This window comes from Aythya ferina (assembly GCF_964211825.1).
Source record: "Aythya ferina genome assembly, chromosome: 18".
NCBI lineage: Eukaryota > Metazoa > Chordata > Aves > Anseriformes > Anatidae > Aythya > Aythya ferina.
Genome location: NC_140317.1, coordinates 13,110,690 through 13,130,710, shown reverse-complemented (window position 1 = coordinate 13,130,710; position 20,021 = coordinate 13,110,690). Strand labels below are relative to the sequence as shown.

Sequence of the window (20,021 nt, the reverse complement as noted above, 5' to 3'; positions counted from 1 at the left end):
CAGTCGCCGAGCGCCACCTCGGCGAAGGGCGCGGCGCCGGGCAGCAGCCGGCCCAGGGCGCCGCACGTCTCCAGCGAGAGGCTCTGCGCCGCCAGGTCCAGGCGGCCGCGGCCCGGCGCCTCGCCGAGCTCCCGCAGCCGCCGCAGCACGGCCTCCTGCGGCGCCGCGCCGCCGGCCGCGCACAGCCGCGCGTAGGCCCGCCGGAACTCCTCCATGGCCGCGGCGCGGCGCCACCTCCCGCCACCGGGCGCGGCGCTGCCGCCACGGAGCCGCGCCCCCCCTCCCCCCCCGCCCCGGCCGCACTTCCGCGGGGCGGGGCCGGCCGCGCGCGCCGCCATGGAGGAGCGGGACGGCGGCTTCAGGAAGGTCCGGCGGCACCGGGCGGGGGCGGCACCGGGCGGGGGCGGCACCGGGCGGGGGCGGCACCGGGCGGCTCAGCGGCTGTTCTCTCCGCGCAGGACACCGTGGAGCGGCTGCTCCGCCTGCACTTCCGTGACGACAAGACGCGAGGTACGGGGGGCGCGGGGCGCGGCGCGGCACCTCCCCCCCCGCCCGCCTCCCGCTAGCGCCTTGTCGTTGCAGTTAACGGCGACGCTCTGCGGCTGACGGCGGAGCTGCTCAAGGTCTTCGTGCGAGGTGAGCGCGGCACTTGGTGCGTCCGACCCGCAGCAGGGGCCCGTTACCGGCTCGAGGGGCCCCCGCCCGCGCCCCGTTCGCTCCGGTGCCGTAGCCCCGCGGCCGGGCGCAGCGGCGGGGGAGCCGCGTGCCCGCTGCCGAACGGCCTCCAGGGGGCTGGAGCCTCGCCCTCCCGGAGCCCCGGCCTCTGCCCCCTCCTGGCAACCCCCCCAACAGCTCTGTCCTTACGGTTGTACCGCAGAAGCAGCGGCACGAGCAGCGCGGCAGGCTCAAGCGGAGGACGTGGAAAACGTGAATATTGAGCATGTAGAGAAAGTGCTGCCACAGCTGGTACGTAACTGGAGTCCGAATGCACTTCAACAGGGTAGGGATGTGGACTGAGGCTGCTTAATCCTCTTCCTTGTGGCAGGTGTAACAGTGAGCCAACAATGTGCCAAGTGGCTTGTTGATTAAAACGCTAAGGAAGCTGTTGTGCTTTCCTTACAGCTCCTAGATTTCTAGAGACCTCATGAAGCAAATGTGACATGCCAGCTGCCAGCAGAAGATCCTGACCTGACAGCGAACATCTGGCTTAGTGTACTCAGCGTCTAGCTCTAGGAAGAACAGCGTCATCACCTTCTTTCTCTGCCATACGGCTTCCATTTCCTCTCTTCTTTACCAAGCATGACAAAGCCCTAGGCAACTATGCTATCGGGTACTATTTTTAAAAAGAGGCTGCCCTACGCAGTTTTGATAGACTGCAATTGGTTTCCATCTTGCTGCCTAACTCCTTTAACAGTAGCCTGTACTTAAGAGCATGGTAAAGCGGTGTTGCTTTCTCAGCTAATGTGAGAAACAGGTGCTGCTTCACAAGACGAGATGCATGGAAAGACTTAATGGCTGGAAATGTCATCCAAACATCAGGCTCTCATCACCTCAGCAGGCAGCTGTGGCAGAAACTTAAGGTTCAGCTCCAAGTCTGTCTAATGAATAGGTTGTTAACAGGAGCGCTGTTATAGGCTCCTGCCAAAAACAGGTATCTGATCTTTGTTTTATAAATAAACAGCGCCTGTCCCTCACTACTTTCCAGTATTTCTCCAGCACTGTGACATCAAAGCATGTTCAGAACCTTTTAACCATTTGATATTCTCCTCAGAAGCTGCTTGCACTCTGCTATAAATTTGTTCTCACAAAGAAACATCAATAAATCAAAACCAAGTCTCCCTCCCTTGTGCAGGCTCTTTGCTGTAATTAATCATCAAAAGTCAAGTTGCTTCAAAGACTTGCACAGTTTTTACCCTCACCCACCCTCTTCTCTAAATCTTTGTAGGACGAAAGGAAAAAGGACAGAATAACAAACAGCATGTGTGAGAATCCCACATCATGGGACAGCTCGGCCCCTCAGCCAGTGGGGGGGCTGGGGGCGGGAGCTGTGAAATAAGAAACCTTACACATGTAGGGAGGATTCACACAACTGAACTGGCTTTGTTGGGAAATACATAGCTTGCTACATAAAAAGCAGCTGACACTAGCATCTTAAGGGTTGCACATTGCTGCTGGCTATCTGTAGTCTTTATAATTAGTAATAGTGACTTTTTTTCCCTCCAACTGGCAGCTGTATCAGGCAAAGGCTCAGTAGGTCACTGTACTCTTTCATCTAAGAACCATCCAGGTCATCACTCCAGACACAAGTCACTTGGAAACTTAAATAAAACCAAAATTTAATACACATTCTTTTTGGTGACAGTACCAGTTTAAGCAGTGCCCCAACCCTCTCCATTGCAGCCTCTTTGCCAAGAGAACTGTTTGTGCAGCTGTACAACGAAACCAGTGAAGTAAGTGACCTAGTTCAGCATTCAACCCCACAACCAAGTTGTAAAAAAAAAAAAAAAAAAAAAAAAAAAAAAAAGTCAATAGCAAAAAAAAAATGCACATAATACTACCTTTGAATGCCCAACAACCTCAAAAATGAGTTGTTCAGCTACTACAGCAGAAGAAAGATCGAAGCAAATCTGGTATCTGCATGTATTGCTCTTTGGCACAGTAGGAATCCTTGTTAGCAACTACCTTATTGAAGAGCCTGCAGTTTTAAGTATCAGGGCCTTATTCCTCTTAAAGAATTCACTCCTACTTTGCCTTATCCGCATTCCAAATCCTTACTTCCCCCCATTCTGACTCCTAGTGGCATACAGATCTGTCAGTCTACCTCCCTAAAATGTAGGAGTTCAATTCCCCAGCCACCAGCACTCTTGACTGTAGATGACTGCAGATCTGAGTGTTAGTGGTAAAGTGGTACTGTAACAGCAACAGTTAAACCCTCCCCCACCCTTTTTTTTTTTTTTTTTTTTTTTTGCATAGGGAAGGGGGAATAAGACCTCTGGTCCAGCTGTTGAAAGTACCAGTTTTTCATTCTCCTGAAAAATGAGTAGATTAAATTGTGTTTGGTGCATTACAGTATTACACAAGGGATATGCAACTGACTGAAGTTAGTGTACACAGCAAGATGAACATGGCTGCAAGAGTCAAGAGGGAGAATGCTACCTCCTCACCAGAAACCTCTTTTCACTGGCATAGCCCATCAGATTATAATTGGATAAACCAGTATCTTGACTTTTAGATTATTAGAAAGTTCACTCTGGGGATCTGGTTAAAACCAATATTGATCCTGCAGCTGTTGCTCATCCCTAACCACAGCTAAAAAGAAACTGCCAAGATTTTTTAGTGTCTCTCTGTCAGATTAAGTCAACCTAACTTTCTGTGAACAGCAGTTAGGTCAAGACAGACCAGACACTAGCTCCCTAATCCTCATCCCTGTGCTTAACCCAAGAAACTGCCCCAATAATACTGATACTGCTATCCTGATATTTCCCTCTGTTTGCCTAAAACACTTGCAGGTGACAACTACAGTGCTTGCTCTTTTATCAAAACTGTTGCAATCGAAATAGCTAAGCTAGTCATAACTAGTTGACTTTGCCTGTGCTCTTCAAAAACAAGACTAGCACATTTGAAAGCCCAGCACAACTTCCTACTAATCAGAATTCTTCCATTTATTCTAATCCAGTGAATCAGACAACAGCAGGACAAGTATATACACACCAGCGCACCTATACCTATACGGGAGCCAACCTATGGATATTTGCCTCCAATATATCCTGCATGTACTCAGCAAAGTATCTCTAGCTACAATACACTGCTGACTTCTGTGGAAAGAGCAAGCATAACACAGCACCTGAACCAAGATAGGCAGTCCTGTGGAACGCATGCTCAGCCCACACTAAATCCACTAAAGTAGTAAGCTTTAAACATTATTTTAGTTTCTTTTGTTTTGCTGTAGTATGTCTTTTACAGCTATCCTGTCAAGTGCCAGAAGGGCTTGCTTTCCACAGAAAGCACTATAGAGCTGCTGCTCTAAATCCTCTTTCGTTCTCCACTGCCAGAGGCTGCACACCCTCCCTGTTTGTGTTTAGGTGTCATACAAGAAATCAATCAACATTTTTGCATTCTGCTCCCTCCATTTGGAGTCTTTTTCCTCTTCCACCTTTCATGCCTTCCCCTCCCTCTGACTTTCTTCAAAGCATCTGGGAGCATTTGGAAGTAATTAGACCTGAAGGGAAATGTTGGCCAGACTGGGAGACAATTACAAGTGCCAGGAACCCTGGGTGCCCTTTCTAGCCACTTTGAAGTTCATTCAGATGGTACAAAGCTCTGTTTTGCTTTGTTGGGGGAAAAAATGGGAGGAAGGGAATGAGGCATGACAGGCCCATTGAAAAGAGAACAGGTTCCTGTGAACTAACAGAGAAGCAATAGAGAAGCAGAGCACTGGGGGAAGGAACACATCATCAAAGAGACCGACAAAACGGCCTCCTCTGGACACTGCGCTTTATTACATCTACGAATCGTGCAGATGCACACATAGTTTAGGGAACAATTGTCTATACAGGGAAAACAGAAAATATTTTATTACCATAACAAGGAACCCCAGTTCGTCCAATATAAATCACCAGTCCATGGAGAAAACTTCAAATAAAATACAGCACCATGGCTACAGTAGCACTATATAGTTCATATCCAATATAAGCACAGTTCTAAACAGTAATACCCATTCCATTACAACATCTGCAGGAGGCAAAGATCAGGACTAGCACTTCCCTCTGTACACTAACTGCATTGCAGAGAACAGCTACTTTGCTGTGGAAGTACTCAGACCAAAGAAGAAATCTGTAGATCAAAGATCACATGAAGAGACTCTTTTACGGGATTTTTTTTTTTTTTTTTCTGATTATACCCATAATTACTGATGTTAATTAGGTATAGTGAAAATAAAGCACAGAGCTTGTGGCAGAAACAAACTCCGCATGCTTTCTACTAATAGATACCTGTGTTCTTCGTTAAAAAGATTCTGGCAAATGAAAACAATACAAGTGCAGCAAACCAAGTGGTTCACAGGAAAAGCCTATTTGATCTGTTGTGGTATAAGTGCTTCCTCTGAAGTGACTTTCCAGCCAACTACGCCCAGAATTACCAGCAGCACTAACCCTAGCCAGCAAAAAGCAGAGAGAAGTCTTGTTCTAGGCAGCACTAAACTATAGATAAAATTGAATTAATTGTACCTTGCTGCTAGAGTTCAGGAAGCCAGCCTCCACTTATCTTTGAAGGTTGAACTAGGGAGATTCAAATTTAAAAACATGGATGGAAGCAAAGCCCTTCAGAAAGATTATCTAGGAATCATCTCCCCCTCGATGCTCTATTCACATAATTTGCATGCAGGAAATCTTAAATTTAACCTCTAATCTTGATTCTGTAGTCACAAAGCCCATACATAGGCCTTCCACTCCTCCAAAAGATGAAACTGGCAGCTGAAAAAGCGATTTTCTGTTTATAACTAATGTTCATACAGATTAGGCCTCTCCTGGGCCACCAACAATTTCTTACAAATTCTCAAGTAGTTCATCAGGAAAGAGGCACAGCTGAATGCTCATTGCACCCCAAAAAGGCTTCATCTCTTCCCACCTACAACACAAACATAAGACCATTAAAACACTTAACCACACAGTTGGCACTGCATCATTTCTCAATAACATGATCTCATTCTATATGTTCCTGTGTTCAGACAACAGTTGGGTAGCATGGACAAGTAGTTCTTCAGCAAGTGGAAAGGTAAATACAACATAGCTTCCAGGAAAGAGAATTTCATCTTACATGTTACTGACATAAATATCAGAATATGTTATTAAACTTTCATACAAGCTGTTTGTAGATAACCTACATAGGTAGACAAGATGTTTTGTGCTTTATCCTGATCATCTTTACTTGGGAAAGAAAGTTGTACTCAAGTGAAACAGTTCAAGCATACTGGAAACAGTAAAGATATTGTTTTCCACATAATCTGCACCAGTAACCCAGTATCAGTCATAGACTCATAGAATAGTTTGGGATGGAGGGGGCCTTAAATATCATCTAATTCCAACTCCCCTGCCAGAGGCAAGGACACCTTCCACTAGACCAGGTTGCACTAAGCCCCATCCAACCTGGCCTTAAACACTTCCAGGGATGGGGCATCCACAACTTTTCTGGGCAATCTGTTCCAGTGCCTCACTATTCTCATAATGAAGTATTTTTTCCTAATGTCTGATCTAAATCTACCCTCTTTTAGTTTAACCACTGTCCTTTGTCCCATCAAGGACAGATCAGCTGTAGCAGGGAAATACACACAGACCCACTGTTTGCAGCCTTCCAGTAATCACTACACACCGTATGCTACACTGCCAGTCCCACAGAATCAAGTACTAAAATTCTAACAGGAAACTAAAATTTGGCATTATTAGCCAGGGAATTTCAGATAATGCTTCCTAGTTTTATTGCTTTTTAGGGGGGTTGACTTAACTTTTTATTCTTTGCCACTGCATCAGAAAATCAGTATTGCCAATTGTTTAATTTAGGAATGCTTTTTTCAGTCCTTCATATTTTTTATAAATTCTCATATAAAACCACACAAACTATTGGTTCTGAGACTAAAACCAAGGCTGCAGTTCTCTGACAAGGGAAAAAAAAAGACATAATGGAAGTGTGGGTGCAATCTCAACTACAGAAAACCACTACTGCTCTGAAGTAAAGAGATCAACAAAAAGACCAGCTCAAAAATTAAGAGAAAGGAAAGGACTAAAAGAGACTATGCCAGTAAAGGACAAAGAACTGATGGAGGTTTTAACAGATTACACAGGCCATTTATAGATTGAATATCATGCCCATTAGTATTAGTATTTGAACTATACTGGCATAGTTAAGAACTCAGGACATAGTTAAGGATGCTGCAAGCATAATGAATTAGACCTCAGGCTCAGCGCGGCCTGGAAACAGCATTCAGGTGCTTCTCCACTGAAAGCTGAAGTTTAGGTCACAAATTGATTCGTGACTGACAAGCACTGAACCATGTATGTATCTTGCAAGCGTTCTGTTGACATCTTTAAGAACAGTGTCAACATCCAAAGCATTTGATATAAAGAAGCCTGCCTTTCTGTGGAGTTCAGTAGGAGAAGAACTCTCCTCCAATTTCATGCTACCTGGCAGCTTCAGCCATTTGGGTATTTTCCCAGGGTCCCTTTTCAACACTTGTGGAGCTTCATACACTCTTGCTGGTTCTGGTTGTTCATCAGTCTTTTTGTCACTTCCTGCTTCTGGTTCAGGTAGGGACAGAACTGTTGATTCTAAAGATGATGAGGCAGAAGGAACTAATGACTTGGACAAACATCTGAGGAGAAAATAAGCAAATTGAATTAAACTTCATTTTTTTCATAATAGCCCCATGTAAAGTCCACCTTTAAGCTTTCAAAGTCAGATTGAAAAGGCTCTTCCTTTTCATAATAAAGACCTTAGAATTACTTTAGTCACTGAAATGCTGCTTTACAAAGAAGGATTCTGTGATTCATAAACTACAAACTCAAGTAGGACTGTATGAAGGAGAAGCTGAAGTCCTAGTATCTATCTTCAGATCATATTTCTTTTTAGAAAGATAGACTCACTTCACGCCTCCCCTCCCTGAAAAACTCATTTGCAACTCTATTCGGTCCCAACATACCTGGACACTAATAAATCAGCTGCAGAAGGGGAAACTGCAGAGCTCAGCAGGTCTGATTTCAGGTAACAATCTGTTTAAAATAAAATCCAATGAAATACAAACACTTGTTTGGTAACAAAGACATCAGTCACCACAAAATCACATAGCTCTACAATCAGCAAATACCGGCTGTATACTATAGTAAATCTCCTTCCACCAGCTGACAAATAGGATGTATTTAAACTATGATGGTTTCTTTCACAAGTCAAGGTGCTCTATTTCATCATTCAAAACTCAAGATAATGACATTTTCTTCCAGTGCTCACCGCATCTCAGAAGCTATTACGTGAAGCTGCAGCATTCTTTAATCTCTGGGACAAACAGAGATTCTATGCATAAACCACAGGTGTCAGAGAACTGAAGGTTCGAATCTGTTCTCCCATCTCCAGCTAGTATACTACAACATACAACAGAAGGTCTGTAACAGCATTTCACAGAAGGATTCTTCTATCATTCTTGTCCTCAGAGCAGATAACGCTTATTCCATAGGCTAAGAAAATCTCACAAGAAAGGTACTATACTTACATTTGTGGTCAAGCTAACCAGTAATCAAATACAATTCTTGCAGGACCAGGCTAGGTCTCTAGCTCTGAAGAGCTTCAGCCATTCTAAATGAGAACAGTTACCAGCATTCTCAAGGATTGCCTTTTTTTGTTTGTTTTTGTTTTTTTTTGGGGGGGGGAGGGGGGGAAAGGGGGGATCTGAATGTACAGATATAGTTTTCTCAGTCTTCTACATAGGTGCAATACTATCAGCTAAAGAAGAGAGGAGGCTCACTCACCCCTGCGCTCCTCAGATCCAAAATGAATGACAGCAGCTGGAAAGAGTTTAGCCTGCAGTAAAGGGGAAAAATACATGACTGACTGTAGATATTTTCATGGTCCACTGTGAATGTTAGAAACCGATTAGACAATTATGGACAATTCAGATTAAGATCAGGTCACTGAAACATCTACAGTTCAGAAGTCTGAACTTGTGTAAAGCACGGGGCACTTAGATATTAAGCAAAATTGTACAATGTAGCTATTCTACTACATACAGATGATTAGACAAGTACAGCAACGTGGTCATTGTGCTAATGACCTGCTATTTGTTTTCAATCCAGTCTAAACTGCTATATTCGAGCATTTTTTTTTTTTTAATCCATTTAGCTCATTATGTGATCTAGGTAACTGTAGGACTGTGTAGAACTGCCTCTCCTTTACATCTGCATTTATCAACCTTTATTTCACATTCAAATGCTATTATTGATTTTGCATTCATACATTTATTTCCAAACCAGATAAAAACAAAAGCAGAGTGTGCCCAGAACACCAGTGTGATTCCTGTTTTTCAACAACTCCTCAGTGACTATTATGTGAGATGTCAGTCAGGCAAAGCATAATTCATTTAGCTGCACTTTAATTACACTGTTACCCACCTTAAAAAGAAATATACATACAGGTGATGAAACACTGAATCAAACGGAGGTATATTACAGTACGTAAATTTATCGAGTCTGAACTTGTAAGTACTACCACCATAGTAGAATGATATGATATGCCACAGTGCCCCAGCTGACCAGATCACTGAAAAGGTGAGAAACACTGCTCATCTCACTGGGGATAGCCCCAGAAAGGTATGCACCACATTACCTTGTATCTTTCTGCCTACCTCTTCAGTAGTCAACAACAAGCAATTTCTGGTCAAAACTTTTACACAAAGAACACATTAAAGAGGGTTCCCATGAGCTCATATTTTAACAGAATAAACTGCTCCTTTGTCAACCCAGAAGTGCAATAAAGCCAGACTCAGTTGTTCCCTTCCTACTATTTACTATCATTCTGAAGAGATGCACTCTGCAGGAGGAAAAAAACAAACAGTAACATTGTCTATAATGGTAGTTACCAGGTCTGATACCTAGTTCCATCTGTTTCTAAATTTAACATACTGCTTTATACTTTGTTTTCCTCCATTTTAAGACGTATGACCATCACACAAGAATGAGGTTGCAACTGATATCCCTCAAGTTACACAAATGTAAAGAAGCAAATAGTGTCCTGTCTTACAGTTCACTCTTTTTTAAATTTCAAATAGCAACAAATCAAAACAATGAAGCTTCTCAACCATAGAGCTAAACAACTTACACCCTCGCCCATCTTCTCTCATTTCTTTGTACCCATCTGCTATGTCATCGCTAAATAGCTTTATTCAACTACCTCTGCATAAATATATAGTGAACCAAATTCAGTACAGAATATGAATTATGTTCCCTGTTGAACATATTAACACATTAAATGAAATAGTACTAATATAACTCAGATGGTGACCTCTTGAATAAATAATTCCAAAGGTACAAGAAAAGAAATTATTCTCAATTAGCCCTAAGTACAAGACCAGATTCAAACTGTAGTGGAAAATAAGACAATAAGAAATAGTGATCACAATGTAGTAAAATTCAACATCACAGAAAAAAACATATGAAAAAATAAGGCAAATACTGGATTTTAGAGAGTTAATGAAATTAAGAATGCTGATTAGAGAACAAGAAGTCAGAGGCAATGAAGTAAAATTCTTAGCTGTTTAATAAACGTTATTTGGAAAAGTGAGTCTCAGAAATGGTATGCAGCCCTAACTGAGAAAAGGCAGAGAAGCAAGTATTAAAGCAAGCTAATTAAGTCTTGTCATTTACCCATAATTCAAAAAGAGAAGATTTTTCAACTTTGGTAGCTAACACTTCTGAGGCCAATATGACATGAAGCAGCAGAAAAGACTTGGGAAGGAAATTCAGAGAGTTAAAATACAATTCGTGTTAAAACAGCAAAAAGTTAGAATAAGAAGTTCGGTTAAAAGTAGTCCCTATAATAATTGGTTGGTACACTACATACATATTAAGGAATCCCACTAAAAATGAGAATTTAAATGATGATTTTGGACCAGTTTCATCATTAGGGAGACTTGAAAGCAAGTAAATTTGTTCTCGATCTTTTCTTTCACGAAAGACGCAGTAATTTCAGGTCATCGTTTCATTTTAAGTTCCTTATCAGTAAAGACCGAATGGTTGAAGTTGGAAAGGATATCTGAAAATTGTCTCGTCCAATCTCCTCTCCTAAGAGCCGGGTCTGCTACAGCACTTTTCTCAGGACCATGTTCAGTTAGCTTCTGAATATCTCCAGGGAGGGAGACTCCACAACCTACCCAGGCAGCCTGCTCCAGTATTAAACAATTCAAACAGCATTTTTTTTCTTCATTTAAATCGAAGTTCCTGAAAGTTGTGTCCTTTTCCTCTTGTCCTTTCATTAGGCACCACTGAGAAGAGCCTAGCTACATCTTCCTTGCCACTTCCCATGAGGTAATTACACACGTTGACAAATCCACTCCCATCCCAGAACCTTCTCTTTTCCAGGCATAACAACCCCAGCTCTCTCTGCCTCTCCCTGTATGTCAGATGCACCAGTCCCTTTATCATCTTTTGGTTCTTCGCTTGGAAACAGAGAAACTTTAAATCTGTGCCTGCAGTCCCACTGGTTCATTTGAGGAATCATAAAAGCAACTGCACATAAATATGAAATCTGCTCTTACATTACAGAGATTATAGTATGACACCACACTTGCAAAGAAACTGAAGCAGTACAAAAACTGGAACTAAAAGATAAATAAAAATGCTCTAAATTACCATGCCCAGATGGTACATCCAAGTGTTCTCAAGGAACTGCAGAGTAGGAGATTCAAAATTAAGCTTCTTATTAAAAGCAGGCACTGCTGCAAGCACAGGCTTGTATTTTTAAAAAGGGCTGAAATTGACATGTAGATTAATATGACATGGTGTAACCAGCTGTACACCAGCAAGGATTCTGAAGGAAAAAATATAAATCTTATTACTGGAACTAACATGTCAGTGTAATATTACATAAAGAAGTATTTTTTAAGGTTTCAGAAGACCTTTTATTTTAAGAGACAGATAAAGAAGCCAAATCACAGTGTAGAAGAGTTAAGGACTGTCATAGGTAGCAACTATCAGGGAGACAGAAGACATTGACTGATGGTCTACATTTACCCCAACAAAACAGTAATACTAAACTTCTTCTCTTGAAGAAACCAAACCAAACAAAAAAAAAAAAAAAAAAAAAAAAAACACACCACCATCTACCTGCCTCTCTTCATACCATCAATACATACTTAGAAACCATGCAGGGCACGCTGCCTGCTCTCGAGTCTCGATCCTCTGTTGCCATCATCAGCATGGTCAGGATACTAGAACTGATGGTATCTGGACTTGATCCAGCAGCACAATTACAAGAACTCAGACAAACCCTGATCTCTGCTGGGGAATCTGGATTCCTACCTAGTACAGAGACTAATAAAACTGTATGAACTGCAGACAAATTGAAACAGCTTCACTTATCTTCACGACTACAAATGTCAAATGAGTATTTGGCATTACAAATGCCAAAATTTTTTGGACTTTAATCCAAAAGGCTCTGGAGACTTTCACATGTAGTATGGCCCACATGTTAGACTGAAGCAGGAGAGATATCCCCTCAGTCTAGTCCAAGCCTCAGCTCCTGCCTAAGAAGCCAGGAATATTCACATCCTTGAACTGACATTTTAGCAGAAATCATTATCTATTAGGTCTTTTAACATGTCATTCCTCATTCAACAGGGCCTAAAGTTGCCTAATCCAATCAGAAAGACGGCTCTCCATAAACTCTTTAATTAAGAAGTGCCAGAAAGTTTAGAAACCCCCAGAGAAAACTCTTGCGAGAGCTTTGATGTTTCTGCTGCATTTGTCTGAAGGGATCCCTCTATTTAGGAAATGGGTGGCTTAAAAAGGAGTCCCCTCAACGCTCCCTCCCCAGACACACATACACTCAAGCCCTCTTACACACAACATCCTTTTCATGGAGGCTGCAAGTTGGAAAATTAGGTTTTTGTAGCGTGTTAGTGCTGGAATTTTTTAATAACCTCCCCTCTCTCTTTTTCCTCTCCCACCCAATTATCTCGGTAAATAATTAACATTCTGAAGGAGATAAGTAAGCACAGCATCTCAGAGCTCAAAGCCCTTTAGTTCAAAGCCCTGTTCTTTTCTCTTCCTTTCCTGCTGCCACCACCAAAACTTCCTTGTCAATCAAGCTCTGGGCACACACATCAAAGCTTCATGTGGGAATGGCCCCAAGAGGTCAGAGAAAATTCATGGCAGGGCCTGCATGAGGCACAAAGAGAGAGAGAAACAGACCAAGAGCTAGACAGACACACTAACCACACAAGCACACAAACAGAATGTGCCCCAGTATAAACTTCTACGCTGTTTACTCACAAGTTGACAAATAACCGTAGTTCTAAATTTCAGGCTCCACGGCCACCACCATTTCCAACTGCTGGCAAAACATCAGTCCAAATGCTTCAGTTCAAAATCATTTAATTGAAAGACACTTAAGGGCACTAGACAGCAGCTCATAAGTATACAAAATGCAACCTCCTTCCCATGGCTCACTTCCCTCCATCACTACCCCTTCCTAGGGCTCAGCCAACACAGAGTCCCATCTTGCCAAATTTATATCCAGTAAGTTCTTTTTCTTCAATTCAATTCTTTCTTAAGAATAATGGTTCATTCATACCATCCTTTGTCTAGTTTCCTTCCTGCAGAATTCTCAGGTGTCATTCCTATTTCAATACTTATTAAGGGTTCAGCACAGAAAACAGTTAGCTACATCTCATTGATCATCCCAGTAATTCTCCAGCCAGTCACTGATAGGACAAATGCCGCCTGCAAGTTTTTTGGAACACAAAAGTATTTAAACCACCACCAATTTCACATTAAAAATATATGCACACACTCAGAGTGGAATAACTCCACTAGCCAAAGTCTTGTCCACTAGCAACAAGTCTTGGCATAAAGATAAGAATGTTTTAGTATCTCCAGTCCAGGAAAACATACAACCCCAGAGTCGGAGCCTTTAGTATTCCCACGTACTGCTAAGGATGCAAGAATCAAATACTGTGTAGAGCATTATCTGAAACCTATATTCACAAGTCAGCTGCTATTTCTTCATTTGCATTTGTTCTAATGCATGTATTGACGTCCCTAGAAGAATGCTGCAGTTCTTAAACTCACAGTACAGGACTCTCTTAAGATCTGCAAACCAAGAGAAATTTAGGAACTTGTAACAGTTACACTGAGCCTAGCAGATTGACTAAATGAATCTCAGGTTGTCTGAAACAAATATTAAAAAAAAATCTCCATTCAGCTATATGCCAAGAATTACAAGTCAAGAGCTAGCTACTGTACTCAAATATATGGCATTTCTCTTCCTTGATGCTTTCACCCAAAATACAATGTCATTCTTACTGGGCAAAATTAAACAATGGAAATATAACATACAAATCACGCTGTAAAAGACATATTTGCAGGATGCAGCTAGATTATTGATACTGCAACAGCATCCAGAAATCCAGTTAGGAATGGTGTCCCATTGTTCACTTTATATCGTAGAATCATTTAGGTTGGAAAAGACCTCTAAGATCATCTAGTCCAACCTTTCACCTGGTACTACAGTTCACCACTATACCATGCTGCTAAGTTCTAAATCTACATGTTTCTTGAAGACCTTCAGGAATGGTGACTCAACCACTTCCCTGGGCAGACTATTCCAATGCCACACATCTATCTATGTTTATATAAATATACAAATGGAAAGAAAAGTAACGTGCAAAGTAAATTAAAAATGTGAGAAAGTACAATTGCTATTTTTTGTACTGATGAAAAACTGAGATTTAAAGAGACTAAGTAACTTATTAAAAGTCATACAGAATGGCAGTAGTAGAAGTGAGAAATATATGTATATATATACACACACACACACATATATACATACACATATTTCCCATCCAGGGTCTTAGCCACAGTCACTGATGAGGCAAGAAGCAGAGGAACCTGCGTTCTGCTTACCAACCTCCCCATTTAAAGAGTATCATCACAAACTATTCCTCAGGTTTTAAAAAGATCTCAATAACACAGCTTCATCAATACGCTTAATTACAGTTGCAGAAGTTTAAATTAATTAAATGAACACTTTCAATTTTTTAAAAGCTGAAGATCAGCCTGTTACTCACAAAGCCACATTTAGTCAAACTGTAGCTACAGTAACTCAAAGTTTTATTTCAGGCACTCAGCCTGAAGTTACTCAGATACCACAGTGGTGAGTGTGGTTTATGGCAGCAGAGCATCCTGGTTGTAGAGTGGTATGTTAGGTCTACTGGATCTTGCATTCCATGACAAAAATATCTACACTAGAACAGCAATCCCCTGTTTATCACAGAGGAGAAACATTTCTGCTTTCTTTTATTGCATGTTTTAGTAACTTGTTCTCTGAAGCATGGAAAAGGTTTCAGGCAGTACCATCTCAAATAATGTCTCAATACTTCCTCCTTCAGTGGTCATTTCCAGACACACAAATTCAAAAAAATCCTAGAATTGAGTACTGCAAAACATGTACATTGTTACCATGCAGTTATTCTGTTCACAGACAGAATGATGCTTTCAAATCAGGCAGAGACTGCTAAGGGGAACTTGCAGCTGCCAGAATGAAGCATTCTTTCCGTTACATGATCTGAAAAGATTAGAGTGCCACAGGTCTGCTGTTAGTTTGATCTTAAAAGATGAATAAGAAAATAAGCACTTCAAAGGAACACGCACATGGAAGGAGAAACCCAAGCTACCAACATGAAATACTGCACAGTACACACACCCCAAACACATAAACTAGCACTTGGAAAATTCAGCCGGAAAGCCGGTGGATCAAAAGCTTCTCCAGCAAGACTGCAAAGCATCGCTGAAATAGAAATAAACACCACAGTCACGGTGAAAGGGGCAAACTGACTAAGTGGTTCTTGTTTATAACCTGAGAACAAAGCTTCTCAATGTGGACTGCAACTGCGAAAGAAGATGGATATTCTGCAGCCAATACAGGGGAAATCTGAACCAGCTTGAACAGAGGATCTTTAAAATTCATAAGGCAAAGATAAGACTTGAAAGCACTATTTTGAGAAGGCTACTTAGAAAGAAATCCAGGTATAAAGAGCATTCATTGAGCCCTTGAGCTGAGATCAGAAAGACTTGGCCTCCAAAATTAATAGTAGAAGAAAGAACGTTTTTGGCAGAATTTCTACTCTAAAATAAGTCACACAAGGAAGGCCTCATCCTTACTGCAATGTCTAGCCTTAATCAAAGCCAGCATAAGAAACAAGTATGTACAGACATTACGAGTATGGTAATGAACAAGAACTAGCAAGACCTCCTAGTTGGAGGTAGTATTAATACCAAAATTTAGTTAGATGAGAAAATCCAGAATGAATAAGTAAAGGGCTAAAACCTCACACAGGAAGGCAAATGCCATCCTTTGGTCTGGATGAATTTCACTACTAATTGCAATTTTCTTTGTTAGTGAGTAGGGTAAATGCAAGACCTGCCACTGGAAATACCTCTGACAGACTGACTCTGATGAAGTTTTTTTTTTTGTTTTGTTTTGTTTGTTGTTTTTTGTTTTTGTTTTTGTTGTTGTTGTTGTTTTTTGTTTTTTATGAAACTGCATTCAGACTATTGCCAAAAGCGCAGAAGGCTTCACACTGCCCAAGTCATAATCTGCTTCACTAAACAAAATGCCAGACGTTGCCCAAAACGGCATTAACAAATAGGATATGGAAACAGAACCAAAGGCAAAAAAGAGGAACAAACAGCTCCTCTGGATTCCTGCCCACGGTACATGCCAGAGGAAACACTTGGTGCACTCTAAGATCTGATTAGAAAAATCTAAATATTTATGTGGAAGTGCGTGGATTCCTTTAGCTTCTCTAAAGACAGAAGATGGCTTCTTGCCCTCTTTACTGTTTTGACTTTTCCAGTGGCTGGTATTCTTATATTCTGCTAACTCTTTCCTAGTATTAACTCTGCAATCAATTACTCTTTCTACTAAAGCCCCCAGATGAACACTACTCAAGTGCCTGTTTCTGGGAGGAGAAAGAAAGAGAAGAGCAACTCTGAAAATTCAGCTTGGCTAGCCTAGGATAGCACAAACACGCAACCAGAGCTATAAGTAACTCGAGGCCAAGTGCTACAACAGGGAAGCCTGTAGTTGATCTGTTCTGGAGAGCAGAACTTATAAAACACTTCAAGGGGCATAAGGATAAGGAAGCCGGTGAAAACAGCAGTAACAACAACAAAAATCAAAGTAATGCCTTGAAGTCTTCTCCATGGATTCCAAAAACACACTGCTGCCAATCTGCACGCTCACTAAACTGTAAATACACATTTCAGGAGAACTCACTTCAGACAGTTCTTTCAGCCCAAGTATCTTAGCAAACAAGCTGACAATATTTGTCTTTTTTCCTGGTTCTGCTTACCGCATAATGGCTTTCCTTTCATTGTGAGCAATCAGATGAAGGAACACAGTTCTAATCTTATCAGCTGAACATAGTGAGAGGGCTGAGAAAGCAGAAATATTGATAATATGGTACTTCAACAAGTTGCAGTCATTTATAAATATCTGAACACTCAAATATGCTCACATTACTACCTCAGACACCATGTACGCTTTCTTGTAGACAGCATCACAGCAGCCTGAAAACTGGAGGATAACCTACTACTAGCATAAGGCCTCAGGTACAATTCTGAATCATGCCTGACATTGGACAAGCAATCCCAAACAACCAATTCCCAGTCATATCACAGAAGAACCTGCAACGGTCTGTTCCTAAAACATCCAGGCTGGCAGCAGTCAATGTCCAGAACACTGTGTTGGGTCTTAAGCAGTCTCTGCCTCTGATAGTCTCAACAATCACCGTAAGTTTCTAGAAAATCCTTTTAAAGTTCACCGAGAGAATTTCCATATCCTTGGATGATGACATTTGAGTTCCCTGTGCACCAAAGCATCTCTCAAAGAGGAGAAAACAGAAGGCAGTTAAGCAGCCCACAGCTAAACTCAAGGGAAGAAATAAAGGAATTCTTATGTGTCCCAGCCCTACCTAAGAGGTAATAGTTCACTGGTGGTTAGACATGATAGCATCACGTGTTTTCAGAAGACAGGAGGCAACCTAGAAAACCAAGAACGGACTGTGAAGAGCCATAAGCCAACCTATTCCTCTACGCTTTGGTTTTCTAATTTTCTGTTTCTAAACAGTTTAAGCACCATGTTTGGGGAACAACAATCTAAAAAGTTTCTGAGAGCTAAAGGAGAACAAAGCACTTTAAGAGATGAAAAATCATTTATGAGAGAGTAATTAGACAAAATCTCATTTTGGAACGTAAAGACAAGGTTAAAAGTTTTAAAGTTAAATGCTTTTAAAAAAGTACAGAATTGCTAGATACAGCATAGCAGTACACAGGTTTTGGAAGATCAGTTCTGAATAGAAACAGATTTCTAGTCATCTAAGAAATATCTTATTAAAATGAAGCGTCAGGTTGTGTGTGTACATGTTTGCAAAAGAACTGCATAAGCTGCAAAACATTCCAGGAGGCTACTGCTAACACCACTGTCAGAGCACCTGGAGTAAAAGCCATGAATTTTAGAGGTTACATGACACAAACTGACAAACATAAAGAGCTCTAATACCAATAAAGACAACCTCCCTTCTCAACCTTTCACACAGCCATAAAAAGGAGATACCATAACAGCTTGCGAAATTAGCTACCTGTGCTCCCTTTCCCTAAGATGTGTGGAAGAACCCCACATCATTAATGTACACATTCTAGTGTATTAACACAGTGTTATTCCAGAACAAGCTCTCATAGTACAGAGATAAGCACCGCATGGTCACCTTAGCATAAAAGCTCCTCTTCTCCAAGCCCAATCCCACCCAGTGCAGGACCAGGCACTGTAGTCTGCCCTCAACCTTACAACAATTGTGAAATTGATACTGACTCACACAAACTTCTTCCCAGACTGAGAATTTCACAGTTTGAAAGACACCAGAGACACGTTAGCAGTGAGCAGGTCCTGTCCCCAGTGCTGCCCCACCTGGCCCAACACCAGAAGTAATTCTCCTCTTGCTCCTGGCCTGTGACAGTGTCATTTTTACTAAGAGCACTGACGCTCAGCCAAAGCAGCCCAATTAGTAACAGCTGCCTATAAAAAGGGCATCCAACAATGACACAGTTGCCAGGGACATGAAAGCCAGAACTTCTGCACCCATTTCTTTGGGGAGAAGAAAGCCTCCTTCAGATACCCTGCTGAGCACTTGGACCTCCAGCAGAAGACATTACAGCATAATGCCTTCCCTTTCTCAAGACAAAAATAAGATGTAAGAAGATTTGCACTAGTAACAGATAGCAAAGCTTCACCCAGGATAAGACAACCTGAACTGGGACAAGGCACCATCCAAATTAACTGGAGCACTTCGGCCTCTGACAAGCAGGACAGGTAATCAGAACGGTATGACAAGTTCTCTGCGGAAACTTTTTTTTCCTGGTTTGATGCTTTATCCAAATAAAATGTCTGTAAACACACAAAATCCTTCCTGCCATAACTAGATCAGGACCAGAAAGGGACTCTTTAGAGCCCCGTGTGAGGGACACAGGCAACATAGCCACCAGCATTAAACACACTCTTTTCAATCTACAAATTCATTTTATAAAATGGACATTTTACGCTCAGGAGCATTAAACAACTTCAAGAATTTAATGCACAAGCTATCATGCCCTCCACAACTCACATTCCTGGCACTGCAGAAGCTGTTGCCTCAAAAAATTAAAACTCCAAACTGACAGTGGAGCCAAACTCCATCTAAGCACACATTTCATTCTGCTCCCTCTTTTCACCCCATTTTATCCTTCCAAGTCACGTCAGCCCTTGCAGTCTTCTCCCTTCTCACACCTCACCCTGAGCATACATGAATTTCTTTGCTCTTCAAACAAGTCAGTTCCCTTGCTGTTTCTTGCCAATCCAGTGACACGTGGCTTTCCTTATTGCTAAACGTCTACTCTACTCACCTCATTAGACTAGTGTTGCTAGACTCAAGCATTTGGGTCAAATCACGCACTCATTTCTAATTCCCTAGGGTTCTTGTAATCAAGACTAAAGCAAATAAACTTCATTACAAAAAGCACTCAGGCCTGCTCCTTTCATCATCAACTCAATTTACCTGTAAAGAACCACATTGACTTTCCTAATTCAGGGATAAACTGTTGAAAACAATAGCATTTTGAAATGTTAACCTGAGTGCTCATGTTGAAAAAAAAAATCTAGAAAGTTATATACCTATAGACATACAAATTTCCAACTATCTGAGTTTCCTGCGCCAGATGGGCTACAGGGACAAC

General features: G+C 41.7%; 2 protein-coding genes across 10 annotated transcripts in view; one reads left to right on the top strand and one right to left on the bottom strand.

Moving 5' to 3' along the window:
* Positions 1-66: 66 nt before the first annotated feature.
* On the top strand, positions 67-5,116 carry CENPX (centromere protein X). 3 transcript variants are annotated; one of them, XR_014684636.1, is made up of 6 exons: positions 67-366; positions 459-510; positions 583-636; positions 878-966; positions 1,123-1,330; positions 3,677-5,116. XR_014684636.1 is itself a non-coding variant. In XM_084492479.1 (5 exons), the coding sequence occupies exons 1-5, from the start codon at positions 214-216 to the stop codon at positions 1,135-1,137; spliced, it is 363 nt and encodes a 120-aa protein (XP_084348605.1). In that variant the 5' UTR covers positions 67-213; the 3' UTR covers positions 1,138-1,838. The 3 variants fall into 3 exon arrangements, 1 of the variants encoding a protein (XP_084348605.1); XR_014684637.1 differs by lacking the exon at positions 3,677-5,116 and adding an exon at positions 1,459-1,838; XM_084492479.1 differs by lacking the exon at positions 3,677-5,116 and having other exon boundaries at positions 1,123-1,838.
* The window catches only part of ASPSCR1 (ASPSCR1 tether for SLC2A4, UBX domain containing), a 53,285-nt gene continuing 37,717 nt past the window's right edge, over positions 4,454-20,021 (bottom strand). For 3 of the 7 annotated variants that reach the window (XM_084492448.1, XM_084492451.1, XM_084492447.1), the window contains 3 exons: positions 8,511-8,562; positions 7,691-7,760; positions 5,683-7,363 (listed from right to left, as the gene is read on the bottom strand). In XM_084492448.1, the coding sequence (XP_084348574.1) occupies positions 6,976-7,363; positions 7,691-7,760; positions 8,511-8,562 (510 nt within the window). In that variant the 3' untranslated portion in view covers positions 5,683-6,975. The other 4 variants (XM_084492450.1, XM_084492453.1, XM_084492449.1 and 1 more) reach the window with 3 other exon arrangements.

Bases quoted from the DNA above. Each gene is read 5' to 3' on its own strand.
- CENPX (XM_084492479.1), top strand. From the start codon at position 214: ATGGCCGCGGCGCGGCGCCACCTCCCGCCACCGGGCGCGGCGCTGCCG. The intron at 367-458 runs GTCCGGCGGCAC...CTCTCCGCGCAG, and splicing joins GGGACGGCGGCTTCAGGAAG to GACACCGTGGAGCGGCTGCT. The intron at 637-877 runs GTGAGCGCGGCA...GTTGTACCGCAG, and splicing joins GCTCAAGGTCTTCGTGCGAG to AAGCAGCGGCACGAGCAGCG.